Genomic DNA, 15,592 nt, shown 5'->3' on the forward strand with positions numbered 1-15,592 from the left:
CGGTCGTCCTTTGAGCCGTGTGCGTGGTATTTTGCTGTGCAGCTACAAAGCGAACTCGCCGTCTTTGTGCCGCTTTGCGTGACTGCTCTTGGAAGCTCGCCGTCGCCTGTCCTTTAAAATTGTGCCTTAATTGTGTTGAATATGGCAGCTCAAAATGAGGAGAGCTGCCAAAGCAAAGAGCGCACGACTTGGACAGACGAGGAGACGCGTGCGCTGATTAATATATGGGAAGATGTGTTGCCAGATCTGCGCGGTGCCAAAAGAAACCTCAAGGTGTATATGGCCATCTCTGAACGGCTCCGTGCAGTGGGAATCGTGAAAAGCACGAAGGAAGTAAAAAAAAAAGACCCAGAACATGAGCAACAAATACAGGTAAAAGCTAATTTATATTCTACTTAACAGCGTCATTGTACATCTATTTTACTTGAGGCAGCTGAATTATTTCATGCATTCGTCGTCTCTTGTTATGCCGGGCTCTTTTGTTGGCATTTGTGTTTGTCCCAAAGCTGCACGTGGGCCACTCAAGAAGGCATTGTGAACAGTCCCGGATTAATTTTGACCACCTGGAGTTCCCTAACGTGCAATGGCGTTGTACAGCACTCGCACGTTTTTGCAGTTCGCCATATAAAAGCAGGAGTAGCTGACGGGATTCGATTGTGGCTCAGCAGCCGAAAGCCAAAGCGGCGAGTCAAAAATTGCTTGTTGTCGCAGCAGTTACGCCACAGAATTAACATTTTCGGTCTGCTTTATTTCCCCTAACTACAAAGAAAGTATTGCGGTTGTGCATTGCTGAAAACATTGCAGCAAACTATGGTGTCATTTTGAAAAATTCTATTTCAGGCTACTGACCAGGACAGGAGCAAAGACCGGGTCTGGCGGAATGCAATGGAAGTTTTACTGGGATTTCCACCGGTTCCTTGGATCGCTGCTAGCCAATGATTCCACCCTCATGGAAGAAAGTGGATTTAGTGCCACTGATGGCACCTCTCCAGAGGAGGTATTCAGCGTAACATCGTTCCGTAGTAACTGGTGCAGCTGTCAGCCAGTCGAGTTGGTATAGTACGATGCACTGGCTGTCGCATTCACATTCAGTGCAACATATATTTTGTTGGCTCAAAATTCAGCGTTTGGCAAGTTGGTTCATGCTCTTATGCATGTTTGAAAACATTATAAATTTGGATGAACTAGGAACACCGAGTAAAATGACAAATGCTACATTTATTGTCAGCAGAAAAGCAAAGCCATCACTCCATGAGCACATATTTTGTTCGCAGATGTTTGTTTATGCTTGCACTTTTTTTTTGCACACAACAATGTTTTTATTTTTTCTTCAGCTGTTCAATGGCATGGTGCACGGTGGAGTGGGCCAGCCCCCAGACACACCTACTGACTCACTTTCTGAGCGAAGTGTCACGGGGTGGAAGCCTCACCACTGGATTCTGGCACTGAAGAGGAACCTGCGGCCCCTACAGCAACAGCTGCAAAGAAAAAAAGGCTGGCTCCACCTACAAGACTGCTTTCAGAATTGTTGGAGGAGCAGCGTCAACTGCGCTGCTCACTAGAGCACCACAGAACCGAGACTGTGGCAATACAAAGGGAGCGGCTCGAGATCCTGAAGCGGAGCGAAGCTCGGGAAGACAAGCTACTCGAAATAATGCAAAAAATGTATAAATAAATAATTGATGCCAAGCATGGTGTGTGCCCTTGCAGTCCTTTTTTTATTGGCGTGACAACTCAAATGTACATTTTAAATATTTTTTAGCCAGATAATGGCAACATGGCTTTTGAAGCTTGTTGGTTGATGGTCTGAAAAGCAAACTAGCCCAGCGGAGAACAAGACAATAGAATGCAGACGCGCTGCACGAGCGCTCTCACTGCGTGTTGCCATTCTGTTGTGCTACAGCTCCTTTTCCAGGTAAAGACAGAGCTCTGCTCTCGTTGACATCCTCGTATCCTTTTTTACTGTCCTCTGTCTGTACTTTGGGTTGGGCTTTATTTTTCAAGTCATGTCACACCAAAACTGCCACATTAGTCGAACAGCAAGATGTAGCAGTTGTCTTTAAAAAAAACATAGTGACACAGTCAAAAATGCCTGCTTCGCTTCAGCTTGGTTCCTATTGCACTCAGTCATGGCGCGTGCTGGGCCTCTTTCCAAAAATAACTTGCTAGGGCGTGCCTTACCTCTTGCCCTTCCCCACTGCACTCTCCTGTGTTGCGTGATGGCTGTGCATACAAGTCCAATGCACGTGCTTCACTTTCCCACTGGGGCTCTACACTGTCTTTCATTGCCTCACAGATATTGTGAAGTACACAAGCAGCTCGAATAGCCAGTTTGGCCTTGTTCAGCCGGCACTCCATCCTCTTCATCACAAAGCGAAAGCGTGCCTTTAGCCTCCCGAAACCATTCTCGACAATCCTCCTAGTCTTTGAAAGATTGTAGTTGAACACTGCTTCCAGGCTGAGCATTTGGAAATGGCTTTTGCAGGTTCAGTGACAAGGGAAATGCCTGATCACACAAAAGAATCGGTGGAACAGCGGTGCCTTCTATCATTGCCATGGGAGAGCTGAAGGTCCCTCCCATTCTCGATTAGCGTATGCAGCTTCGATCGGCCATAAACACTGGCATCATGGCACCTTCGGGGACTTCCAACGTTTATATACCGAAAATGGTATTTGTGATCCACTACTGCCAGGAGTATGATGCTGTACCTGTGTGGCAAAGCAAACGTGGGTTCATCAGCAATTGCTATGAAGATACGCATGGAAGTAGTCTTCACCCCAGTTGTCTAGAGCACTGAAATGACTCCCTGTTGCCTACAGGAATTGCAATTTTTAAGCAGGCGATCAGCATTGAAGGTAAACAGGCATACAAACTGCCATGTGACTTGCACTGTAGTGATTGTACTGTAGCCAAGCTAGAAGTTAAATTTCTCTGAACTGAAGCTCACTGCTTCAGCACAGCAGACAAGTGTGTTGACTGTAATTTGCTGCATGAAGTAAAACAGAATAATATTAGGATGACTCCTGAGAGCAATAATTATACTGAAAGCATTCAACAGGGAACATTTTAAACTGGCACATATAAATGCACATATACAACAGGAGGCACATAGTGTTACAAATTATGCAAATCGTATATCTGTCAGAAACGGTGCAGATGTATGTGCAGTATTGAGCTACACACACGTCATCTGCCATGGCTCTTAATATTCCATCATAAACACGTTCTTACTATTAAGCAAGCATGCTTCTAGGTAGTAGGCAACTTTTGCATCTTTACATATACAATGCCCGATGTGTATATATCATCCCCTATATAATCCCGCATGAACCCTTAACTGCGAAGAAAACTGCCATTCATTTCTACGTCATAATGATGTCGTGCTAATTGCAAAATTTAGTCTGCCAGAGGCGAAGGGACCTACCAGCCTTTGTAGTTATAATAGTCCGTGGCATGCTCTTTCGGCGGCGAGACAGGAAAGTGGCAGCCATCCAAGGCGCCGATGGCTTGCGGAAAGCCTGTGAAGGCGAAGAATTCACGCATGTGGGCACTCATTTTGTGGGGATGTATCATTTGTAACCATTCCCCTTCAAGCAGGTCCACCACGGCGACACAGAATTCTTGATGTAGAACATTCACAGTGGAGCGACCTATTCCAAAGAGGTGGGCAATCGTTCTGTCCTCGGCGCTAGAGCACAAGCGGTATAGCCCCACTGCGACACGTTTTTGCACAGAGATCGGCGTCATCATGTTGGTGGTTTTCCGCTCAAGGACCGGGCGGCACGATTCCACTATGTACCGAAAGGTGGAGGGAGGCACACGTAGCGCTTGTCTGAAATGAAATTCGCTTAGGTTGGGTAAATTGTCCTCAAACCATGTGTCACTACTCACATAGCGTCTCCGTTCCCGATGGGTGGAAGGATAATACTCTGCCAGGACGGTCAGGATGGCGAAATTGTTCGCCATGAGCTGATCCTCCAAGTACCTGAAAGTTGTTTCTGCGTCTTCAAAGTCATCGTCTAGTTCTTGTTCTTGCCGTTGACGCCGGGCTCTGGCGCACAGATAATAGTCTGGAACTCGCTCATATTCTGTTCTAGCAGCATCAACTGCCGCGTCGCCGAACGCCGCCATGTTGTTTTGGATTGGCTAGGCATTCGTCTTGGCCAGCATTGACTTGCAACACATAATAAAGGCATCTTCGTATTTTGTTGAGACAAATAGATGAAGTTTGTTTTTATTTATAATTCTACTCAAAACAATCGCTTTTTAGCAGCTTTCTCTTGTTAATTTACATCTTTAAAAAATGCGCTCTTAGTCCGTCGCCATTTTTTTTTTACTGCGAGTGCACTCTGTTTTCCCGTTAAGAAGCGCGTTGCCTAAACTGTGACTCAAGGTCCCGAAGTGCACTCCCCGTAAGTGCACTTAACTTGCCCGCTTGACAGGGGTGTTAGAAACTGAACTTGACTTAACAGTCACAAATTGAGCGAATGGCAACGGCTGCTCGTCATAGTACCGCCGATTACGTAGTTTGAACCCGCAGGAATATGTGCTGCTGATTCCCGGTTTGATCACTGTTTATGAAAGAGGGCGTGTAGTTTTGTGCGTTCGTCTTAAGCTAGTATAACTGATTACTTCGAAAGCCCTGGAGAACGTGGCGTGCAGGGCAGCCATGTAACGTCGCTCACTAATTTCGTATTGTCATGCGCAGTTCTGAGAACTCCAGGGGTGAAATAACACTGCAGTGACGTCTGGGCTGCCCATGACAACAGGCTTGCGGCTCGAAATGGATAACTCGCAGGCAATCGGGCTATTTATGCATGCCTTATTCACTTGACATGCGAGGTCGCTTGGTAGTTTCGGATTGTCTCGCTATGGAGCCTTCGGAATGCATTTTCCTGACATCACTTGGGCTGTAGGAAGATATGTTCTCAAAGCAGTGCCTCTGCAGCTCGAGGGTTTCATGGATATGAACAGTGAATTTATGCTAAGGAGTTTAATGTAGCGGCTTCTGAAATAGGCATATATACCACGTGCGCATCACGCCGTAATTTTTCGCTTTTTTATAAGCTCCGAAATTGTTTGCGAATACAGTTAAATGCTGTTAAAAGTGGCACGGCAGCAACATGTCCTGGTAAAGCAATCCGGAGGCGGACATTTCTCACTCGATTGGTTGGCGCCGTCATTCCCAACATATGGACCCCCTTGCGTAGCAGACGTAGGGTGTAGAAGGCATTCGTAATAAAAGACACGTTACATTTGTATTTTGACCAAATATATCGCTGATAATAGACAGTTTAACTTAATATGTGCATTCTTCCCTGCACCGCAGATGCGGCGACGTCGCTCGCACCTCGCACACGCATCCATGTTAGATGTAGACCGACGTCAACACTGGCGTGGTATTTGTTACTATTACAACTTATACACAGTGGGTCGGCTAGCTGTAAAACAGCAACGAGGGGCTCCTTAAACGTGAGTGCTTTCCAAAGGGCTTGCAACCTACAGGCGGGGGTGCAGGCCTCTGCCTACGAGAATGGCGGAAACGCGCGACGGATACTCGTGCCTGTGTCGTCGCTCCCGTAATCAAGAAACTTTCGAGTCGAAACTCAAAGAAAGGGCCACGGAATGCGGCATTTTGCGGTCAGCTAGCTATAGGATGAAACAACAAGCAAGCCTCTTCTAGCACGCCCGCGACGTCCGTACGATTTTGGCGCTGCGTGAACGGCCGTCACATATCATCTCTGTTCCTGTTCTCGAAGCATGGCAGGCTTAGCGAATTGACGGCGGAAGCTTTCAAAAACACGCAAGGGAAAACAAGGAGGTTGTTTTTTATGGCAACAATTAACGGTCGGGGAGGGGATACGCGGGAGAAAGCCTTCGCTCTTCCGCGGCGGCCGAGACCTGATTAGCGCGATCGCACGCTCAAAGCAGGTGCGCTCTTTGTTGGTGATGTTTCTTGAGCTGGTTTGTCGCAAAGTGGTACTGCTTTTATTATAATTACGCGTTCGGTTTGTGTAATGGACCTTGCTCAGCCGAACATCTAGACAGAAGCCTTCAGTATTTAGAATTTCCAGTTTTTACGCTCCAAATTTTGGCACTTTGCTTATTCTGGAACTCCATTTATCTCAAGATGTTCTTTTGCTGTTACGTGTTCAAGTTAAAGATTAGCCATACTTTTCTTCAGCAAAATAGTGCAAAAAAGAGTGCCAGTATGTGCAGCTTAGGGGCAGTGAAAGCCCTGAACTGTGCTAAGCAACATAGCAGATGAAAGTAAAAAGCTACTTTTGCAGCTATGAAAGTTGTTCAACAAGCTATAATTTCCTCTTGTTAAACTCCTAATCACTGGATAACAAAACGAAGGACAGACCAAGTGATGTAAACATGAAACCCTGCATATCAGGGACGTCTTGTTAACAAACTCTGCTATTTAATGTGTGTCGGTTATAATTTTTAATGTTCGATTCTGTATCGACGAACGTGTTCATATAACCTGTTCTGCCACTTGTGGACGAAGCGAAGAATTGTAATAACATGACTATTGCGGGAAAAGAACCATTGTGTTTCCTCAGCCTTTATTTTTTTTTTGGAATATGTTTAAGCTCTCTAGAATTAGTATTATCTAATTTAGAGGATCGTATTGCTTGTCTAACAGCTTTCTGTTTCACCAAACTAACGTTATTATTTGTCGTTTGCAGGACGCAACAGCAAGTTTAACACTGACCTATTGAAAGATGTCGACAACGGGGATTGCTTCGAGGTGTGGCGCAGACCAGGCTTTTTGGAAGAAAATGCTTACTGCATTATTTGTAACCAGACAATCAACTGCTCACAGCATGGTGTCACTGCAGTGGAACGACATTCACCGAGTAAAAAGCACTTGGAGCTGACCAGTAAGCTTCGGGACTCTGATGGGAGGCTGAAGAGGCCAGCTGCTGTTCAAGCAGCGTTGGATATTTCATCAGCGACAGGCGTGATGACCCATGCAGACTGTGTCACAGCCAGCGAAGCACTTTTTTGTTTTGGCACTGACGATAAAAGGTCTCCCGTACTCATGGGGCTGTTAAGGCTACACCCCTTCATCGCTTGATGTTTCCCGACTCGAAGGTACCTAAAGATTTCTCCTGTAGCAGGAAAAATGTGTCTTACGTCGTGTCAGATGGGCTTGGGCCTTATTTCAAGGGCCTTGTGCATGAACTGAATCGTCTTGTTGCGTTTTACAGTATCAGTGTTGATGAAACACCGTTCCCAGACCAGCGATGCCAGCAGTTCGATGTCCTGGTGCGCTACTTTTCTGATGCTGAAAAAGCAGTAGTTGTTGAGCACCTGCAATCGTTTTGTTTGGGGAGGGCAACGGCTAATATCCTTTTGAAATGTGTAAATGAAGCCACTCAAAATATTCCTCGGGCAGGGTTTTTTTTTTTCATTTTTCAGCGATGGTCCAAACATAATGAAATGTTTAAAGAAGAAATTGATCCAGGAAAATGGCCCCTTAATGGAAATCGGAGAGTGCTCGTTGCACAATGTGCGCAAAGTTTTTTCTTGTGCTCTTAATTCATTTGGCAGCGAAGTTGAAACTGTCGTCAGTGATGTGTATTTTGCTTTTTAAGATATCTTCGGTGCAAACTGCCCAGCTCAAAGAAAAGCAAGGGGTTCTTGGATTGCCTGAAACTGTGTTTTTGCGTCATGTCAACTGTCGCTGGTTGTCTCTTGTACCAGCCGTGGAAAGACTAGTCGAGCAGTTTCCTACCATGAAGAGCATCCCAGATGCCAGACACCAGTGCGTGCTGCAGGTAGTTTGAGAGTGAGACTAAACAGAAACCTGAATGACAAAACTTTTTATGCAAAGGCTCTGTTTGTGAAGAATGCAGGTGACCTAATTGTGGGATTTCTGATGCTGTTTCAGAAGAGTGAACCTTTGCTGCATGTTCTTTATGATGAAATGATGGTGATGTTGAAGAAGATTTTGGGCAGATTTCTGAGGACTCAGGTGTTCATGTTGAAACAAGGACATCAGCTTGCTTCCATTGATATTGAAAGTTCGCAGAATTGGAAGGAAAGCATAGTAGTCGGTGCAGATACTGAGGAAGCTATGAAATCTTGGTCTGCTTCAGAGAAAGCTGAATTTAGACTAAGAGCAAGGTCGTTTTACATAGCATGCTCAAAGTACCTTCTGACAGGTTCCCTCTTCAGAATTTGACACTTCAGCATCTCAGCTGCTTGCAACCAAACACCCTTTCCCAGGAGTCTTCAGCAGAACCGTTCAGATATCTTGCAAAATGTGCGCCTCAAGTGATAAAACCTAGCCAAGTTTCATCTCTCCTTGATGAGGTGACACTCTTAAGGTCTGAAGTGCTGAATGTAGGCCCTTATGTGCCACTTGACAAATACTGGCATAATATATTTATCATCAAGAGTGCTCAAGGTGAGAGGAAATATCCGCTTTTGACTAAGCTTGTCAAGGCACTTCTTTCGCTTCCGCATGGGAATGCTGACATTGAGCGAGGCTTCAGCTAGAGTACAAGAGTTTTGAATAATAGGTCGAACCTTTGTCTGGCAAGCGTGAGTGGTATTCGCCACATAATGTCATTTGCCAAAAGGTACAACAGTGACCCATGCCAGCTTTCATTTGGTCCAGATGTCATTAGGGCCGTTAGAGGCGCATCAAAACGGTATGCAGAGCGCATTGCCTGTGAGCAAGAGGAACCGAAAAGGCTACGTGCAGGTGTGGATCCAGTGCTAACAACTGCCAGCTTGTCTAAAGCACAAGCAAAACAGAAGGCGGATGAAGCACAATGGATGTTCAGAAATGCTGAATTGTTGATTCAGCGGGGCATGAAGCTGAAGAACTTCAGTGACATTGCGAGTGGCCAGGCAATATTGAGCCAAGCTAGAGAACAAATGAGTGATAGTGTCTGTCATCTCGCTGCCTTTAATAAGGGCCCAAAGAAAGGAACATAGGGCTGTCCAATTTGAAATCGATATTTTGAAAGCACATGCCTGATTCCCTGTCATTTCCCTTGATTTTTGTGTGAAGGGTTGCAATACATGCTTACTGCAAGCCACATGGTCAGTTTCTTTTTTTTCAAATGTAGTATTATTTTGGTGGCTGCTTTTGTTTACACTTATCATTTATTATTTTAATATTTTGAGTGATTCGGTCTCAGTTTGTGTTGCTGGGGAAGTCATATATTTGTTTGTCTTGCGGTAAAATTACCATGGTAATGATAACCAGTGGTAGTCAGTATATAGTTTGTGTGTTTCTGTACTGTATTACATTTGTTTATGCTCTGCAGATCAGCGGGTATAGATTTTTGGTATGATCTTTTATTATGTTATCTATATTACCTAAAATTTCTGCTGCACAATGTTTTGCAATAATTGTTTTGCTGGCAAGCAGTTTTATTTTCAATGTGAGTTTTTATTTGAGCTGGTTAGCTATTGTTAATTATGTGTTGCATTTGTGCTGTTTCTGTTGCAGATGGCAGAGCAGTTTTTAACTGTTGTGCCGCTAAGGCCATGTTTTGCTATTCAGTAGTTTCTATTCTGGATTCTTTTACTTATATGGTGTGTCATGTGGGAGTCGCTGCAATATTCCTGATACCATGAAAAATCATACCTGTTTTCTCTAAGTGTCATGGGAACTTAGTCATATTCAAATATTTTGCAGAAGGGTTGAAATGCGGGCCAGTGGGTTCAAAGTAACTTGAAAAAAATCCAGTCACAAAAGACAAGAGACTCGCTTTTTTAGGCCGGTCACAGTAAATGTGTATCTTGTGTGCCCTATGCGCTGTGAACTGTGATGTGGCTGTTGCGCATGCTCTGCTGGTCTTGCTGGGACTATGTTTTGCCTAATAAACCTCAGTTGACAGTCCAGTCGTTGTGGCGCGAGCACTTCTCTTGTCCCTTGTCTTTTGTGAATGTTTTTGTTCAAGTTCAAATAATTTTGATCTGCTGTTCTGTGGTTAGGTGAATTGTTATTTGTAATATTTACAAGAGATGCTGTTACAAATAAAAAGATATAAATTTGTCTTCTGAGCTTTTTTTTGAGATGCTGTCACTTGCTACAAAATTGGTGACGCTTGCTACAAAACGAAAATTTTCCTGCTACACGGCCTCCTACAAAATGCTCTTGGCCATTCCCATCACTGGAATCGCCCTAAATACTTGTCCAAACCAGCACTAAAACGCAAGGCCCCTGCCGTGCGTCCACCACCTCGGCTCAGGCGCCGAAAAGAGCAAAGGGAAAATGATGAAGAAACGATGGCATCGAACACATGCGATTCTATCGAAAGCAGTGACGGCAGGGACAACAGTGTTGTGCTAGAGAATAACACACCGCTGTTTGATGAGTTGTCTTGCATGGCAGCAGCAGGCCAGCGAATGCAGGGTTGGTCGCTTGAAGTTGTTGGCACTACAATCGTGGTGTACAAGCTGATAGTGACGGAAGGCATTCTGGAAATTGACAGGGCTGTGGCAGTGTCAAAATGCCGGACCGTATCAGTCAGTGCCAAGGGTCGAAGTGTGCCATCAGTTGCATATGCAAATGATGTGGATGTTGAAATGAAGACATGCGACGACTTAAAGTGCCTACTTGCGGGCATTGAAAGGCTAACTTTTTGTGAAGGTTGCCCTGCTCATAATTACCCGCATGTATTATCATCAGCTGTGGCCATTAAAGACGGTGAAACATGGCACCGCAAATCATACGCAACACTCAGTCAGACTGCAACCTGCCAGGAATGCAGGAGTCTGCCCAATCTCTTTTCACGGCGTCGTATGAGAACCAAGACTAAGAGCACCAAAGCGAATTCCTTGCGCAGAAGGGCAATACGAGCTACAACGCGAAGAGAAAAGCTGAAGAAAGAAGTGGCCACCATGAAGAAACAACTTCAGAATATGACAGAAGCAAGCGTGGAATGTGCACTTGACATTCTTCGAGCTAAACAGCAGCTGGCTTTCAGGACTGCTTTTGAAGCAGCAAAGGCAAAATCAAAAGATGGGAAGAGGTACACAGAAGAGTGGTTGATGACATGCCTTCTGCTGCAGATTTCAAGTCCGAAGGCTTACAAATTACTATCTGATATGCAGCTTTTGCCACTTCCTACAAGAGCGTGCCTCCGTCAAATCATCAGTGGCATACCCTGCAGGTACGGCTTCAATGAGGTAGCACTGAAGAGTATCCGAGACCATTTTCATGAGAAGAGCCAGCTCAGAAGGTTTGGAGTGCTACTGCTTGACAAGATAAAACTCAAGCAACCTGTTGCTTTCAGCAAGCGTCCTGCACAATGGATGAATTTGTTGATTATGGTGATGTGACAGGTGCAGCCACTGGCCAACTCCCTGATCATGCGCTGGTATTGATGTTTGTGCCACTTTTTGAGGGCTGGGTTCAGCCTATAGCATGTTTTGCCACAAGAGGAGCAGCACCTGGGCGGATTCTCGCACAGCTCCTGTTGAGCTGCAGCTGCAAAAGCATGATGCTTCAGTGCTTGCGGTTGTAAGTGATAGAGCAGGCAACAACTGTTCCATGTGGACGAACCTGGGAATATCGGGAGATATGATGTCACCACGCAACTACATTGAGCACCCCTGGGAGCCTTCGCAGAAGATCTTCATCTGTGATGTTCCACATGTCGTCAAATGCATTTGAAAAAGCACACATATGGAATGGTAAGAGGAAATGTGTACATGCAGTTACAATGATGTGCAACGACTGATGTGTTTCCCTCTTTCAGGCTGGTGATCATCAGATCAACTTCTCACACTATGTTGCGCTGTACGAAGCCGAAAGGAACAAGCACACAAGAGTTGTGCCGAAGCTGACAAAAGCACATATTGCCCCAGACAACCTACAGAAGATGAGCGTCCGGCTTGCTAAACAGGTGGTACTCTCTAGAAGACAGCGTATAATCATTTCTTTGTTATTTCTTTAACTAATGCATCAATGCATTTTTTTACAGTTATTCAGCCGTGGGACAGCTATTGGCATTCGCATATACAGAGAAGGTAATGCCGAAGGCATGACTGGTTCCGAGGGCACAGAAGCATTCATCAAAATTGTCAATGACTTATTCGATGCTTTGAATATTAAGCTGCCTGAAAGAGGCATCAAACGTCACTCGAAGAAAATACAGGCAAGCCAAAACACCTTCCCTCTGTGCCTATTCATTCATGCATGTTGACACTTATCAAATGCTGACATTTTAACTCCATTCATTCAGGTCATCAAAGGCTTTTTGGACATGCTGAACGTCATAGAAAAGAACTCCATGGAGAAAGGTCTCAAGCTTTTTGCATCGCAACTAACGACAGAATCCTTCCGTGTCACTTTGCTGTCGGTACTTGATATCATCGAGTTCCTTTTGGATCAGGGTGCCCACTATCTTTTAACAGCAAAGTTAAACCAGGACCCCTTGGAGGTGAGGATGTGCTTGCTTCTGTTTTATATGAGTGAAGAGCTATGAGTGATGAAGGTCATTGGTAGCTAACAAACTATATATCTTTTCCAGCGTCACTTCGGACTTGTCCGTTCATCTGGAGGGGATGAATCACACCCTACAGTGGTCAACTTCACCCAAATATTTCGCCTTCTCAGTTTGTACACACCGATAAAGACTGCTTTACATGGCAGTGTGCAAGGTGTGGCAGGGAATGTGCTCGTCGGTGTCCAGGACACACTGAAGATGACAAGAGCCATTCACCGCACTAAGCATGCTTCTTTACATGGCTCCATTCAACAAGAGCTAATGGAGATGACATCAGAACCTGCCAGGACGCCTGATAAGCAGGACGATGACCACTGCTACTTCAAAGGAGATGTGGACCAAGCTGTTGTCTACTACTTAAGTGGATATGTAGTCCACAAATTTGAGAAACACAGCATGCCTTCTGTGCCTAAAGGACATAAGCAGTCCAGGACCAAGCTGTTGTCTACTACTTAAGTGGATATGTAGTCCACAAATTTGAGAAACTCACACCATGCCTTCTGTGCCTAAAAGACATAAGCAGTCCAGTGCCCGTTGTTGGCTCTGATGCATACCTTACAACTTACAGGAGCTTTAAAGAAGGTTGCATGAAGCATCCAACAGTTAAGATGTTGACCATCATGAAAACTGTTAATGAAGTAGTTTCTGCTACATTAAACAAAGCTGGCCTGTGCACGAACATATTCTGGAAAGTGCTGGAAGAGCTAGAAAAATGCAACCTTGATCGCTTGGGCTGTGCTGAGCACATGTCGGCATTCACTTGTCAGATATTGAACTCCATTATTGTGACAAGAATGCACTTTTTTTCCAGAGATGTTAACCACCGACTAGAAAGCAAGGAGAAGGTGGCTGTCGCGAACAGAAAAGCACGTCTCTTGTAATTCTTTGGTCCTTTAAAAGTGGATACCAGTAAGATGTAGATATTTGTTCCTATATGGATTCAATAAATTGTTTCCAATCTTTTGCTATTCCCGTCATTTTTCGCGTTCTAAGTCCTTAATAACAGCGAGGTTTCCGACGGGTAATGCTTTATTTTCCTTTTAAAAAGCATGTATGCAAGCGATGGCAGTTTTGGTTCAATCCAATGATTCTTGGCTTTAGGCAACGTGCGATTCTTCTACCGTTTCGGAGCTCGCTGCAAAGAAAGAGTAATTTTGTACAAAGCTAAATAAATAAAGAACGATACCCGACGAACGAGAAAGATCTAGGTTCATCTTCACAGCTGGGTAGGGGTCCCTCTTAGCATTAGCTAACAATTCAGGCATCCATGTTGTATCTTTGTCGCCCAGGGCCGCTCTCGCGGCCTGAATACCACGTAGCAGCCGCGCATTCAACATAATGCTTGCGCACTACCTTCGGAAATATGTTCCTTCAACGTAAAAGTGCCGTGAAACACGGCGCAAGGGCTTTATAACAACGGCTCGTACGACGAGAGAACGGGTGGACCGGGCCAACAGCGTCGGAAGCGCCACCTCGCGAGCGGGAGAAGAAAGGGGCCGCGTTTGGCTGCCGAACCCCAGCGGAGTTTGCAAACTGACCAGGTAATCTAGAAACGTTGGTAGGAACTAGATTGTGATTATACTGTGGGCACGAATTCCGCCGAACTTGGCGGACTTTCGGAAAAGGTGTTTTTTCGCTCTGTAAAGGGTGTTGGTGACGTATTTTGACTTTCTATCGATTTTTGGAACTACCTTATGTGGTGAACGTAAAAGCGCAAAAACAAGGACGAGAATAAGACACACAACACGACACGAGCGCTCGTGCTGTGTGTCTTATTCTCGTCCTTGTTTTTTGCACTTTTACATTCAGCATGGTAAACCAACTCGCCCAAACTCGGCCTTTATTGTATACCTTAAGTGGATTCCATTAGTTTTTAGCACAGTTTCATTGATTTTGATTAAAACAGGCAGAGTAGCAACTCAACTATCTTCAGCACAGGTACGAGAATGCGGAAGTCTGGCAAGATGGGAATGAGATACAAAGGAAAGGAAAAGAAAAAACACAAAAAGAAACATGAAGTGCAGCAGTCTCTGAGGGAATTTTCGAAAGATAAAGATTCCTCGGAGGTACCCACTACGACAGAGGCCGAGACATCTGAGTGGGGAGGGGACAGTGAGGTAATCTCCCATGAGCGGGATGACGGCCTTTTTTCGCGAGGAATTTCCGAAATTGGACAAGCAAACAGCAGAGGAACATATCCCTGATGCGTTTAGCACTCGAGAGGAAACGCAGTGTAGCCACACCATTGAGACAGAACAGGAACAAACCATCACACACAGGATGGGGGAAAGCAGATCAAAAGTTCTTTCAGGCTTTGGTGAAGTTGGCGGCAAAGATGGGAGAGGATGAGGAGACATCTCTTCTCATCAACGCAGCTCTTAACAACTTCATTAGGATGAAGGCAACTGCAATGGAGGCAACGCACGAGTTGCATACACTCCGAGGCAAGGTGGAGATACTACGAGAGGAGAGCCGCACTTATAGTGAGGTAATTCAAGGGCCCTCCAGTGAAAAAAGAGAGGAAGCAAAGGAAGAGAAAGTAAAAGAACCTTCTCGTAGGACAACAGAAGCACTAGTGGTGACCTTACAGTCACTAGGGGCAGAAAAATTGTCCAGGTTGATAAAAGACAGTATTGATCCATGTAAACTGGGACTTAAGGAGGTATCAATGAGACAGGGTCACGAAGGCATTGTGATTGCTTCGACTTCAAAAGAAGGAATCAAGAAGTTGGAGGAGGAGTTACGTAATAACCCTGCAACAAAAGACAAAATAGAGTCAAGAAGGCCCAAGAAAAGGCTTACGCAGATAAAAATTGTTGGAATCCCAGAATATTTCCCAATGGAGCAGCTATCAGAACGCATATTGTCACAAAATGAGTTGAACTGCGATCCTGAGGATATAGCAGTTTTAAAGTTCTGGAAGGGCCGAAATGTTGTGACCGCTGTGGCGGAGCTAGGTCATCGGGCCTTTGAAGCACTGAAGGGTAAATCTAAAATCTATATTCTGTGGTCAGTGTGTCCCTTCTACGACAATACATTTGTCCCGAGATGCAGGAACTGCGCCAAGATAGGACATCTTGACAGGGACGGCTAGAACAACTCTCGC

General features: G+C 45.0%; 1 protein-coding gene across 1 annotated transcript; it reads left to right on the forward strand.

The window, feature by feature from the left end:
• Positions 1–11,859: 11,859 nt before the first annotated feature.
• Positions 11,860–13,367, forward strand: LOC144097507 (uncharacterized). The gene is made up of 4 exons (XM_077630216.1): positions 11,860–11,883; positions 11,962–12,135; positions 12,511–12,883; positions 12,979–13,367. The coding sequence occupies exons 1-4, from the start codon at positions 11,860–11,862 to the stop codon at positions 13,365–13,367; spliced, it is 960 nt and encodes a 319-aa protein (XP_077486342.1).
• The last annotated feature ends 2,225 nt before the right edge of the window (positions 13,368–15,592 follow it).

Source organism: Amblyomma americanum, chromosome 7 (assembly GCF_052857255.1).
Source record: "Amblyomma americanum isolate KBUSLIRL-KWMA chromosome 7, ASM5285725v1, whole genome shotgun sequence".
In the NCBI taxonomy this organism is placed as follows: domain Eukaryota; kingdom Metazoa; phylum Arthropoda; class Arachnida; order Ixodida; family Ixodidae; genus Amblyomma; species Amblyomma americanum.

What these genes read in the sequence shown, in the direction of transcription:
- LOC144097507 (XM_077630216.1), top strand. Translation starts at nt 11,860, where the DNA reads ATGAGCGTCCGGCTTGCTAAACAG. An exon ending in GCGTCCGGCTTGCTAAACAG is followed by an intron (nt 11,884 to 11,961) that starts GTGGTACTCTCT and finishes ATTTTTTTACAG; the next exon opens with TTATTCAGCCGTGGGACAGC. An exon ending in CAAATTTGAGAAACACAGCA is followed by an intron (nt 12,884 to 12,978) that starts TGCCTTCTGTGC and finishes AGAAACTCACAC; the next exon opens with CATGCCTTCTGTGCCTAAAA.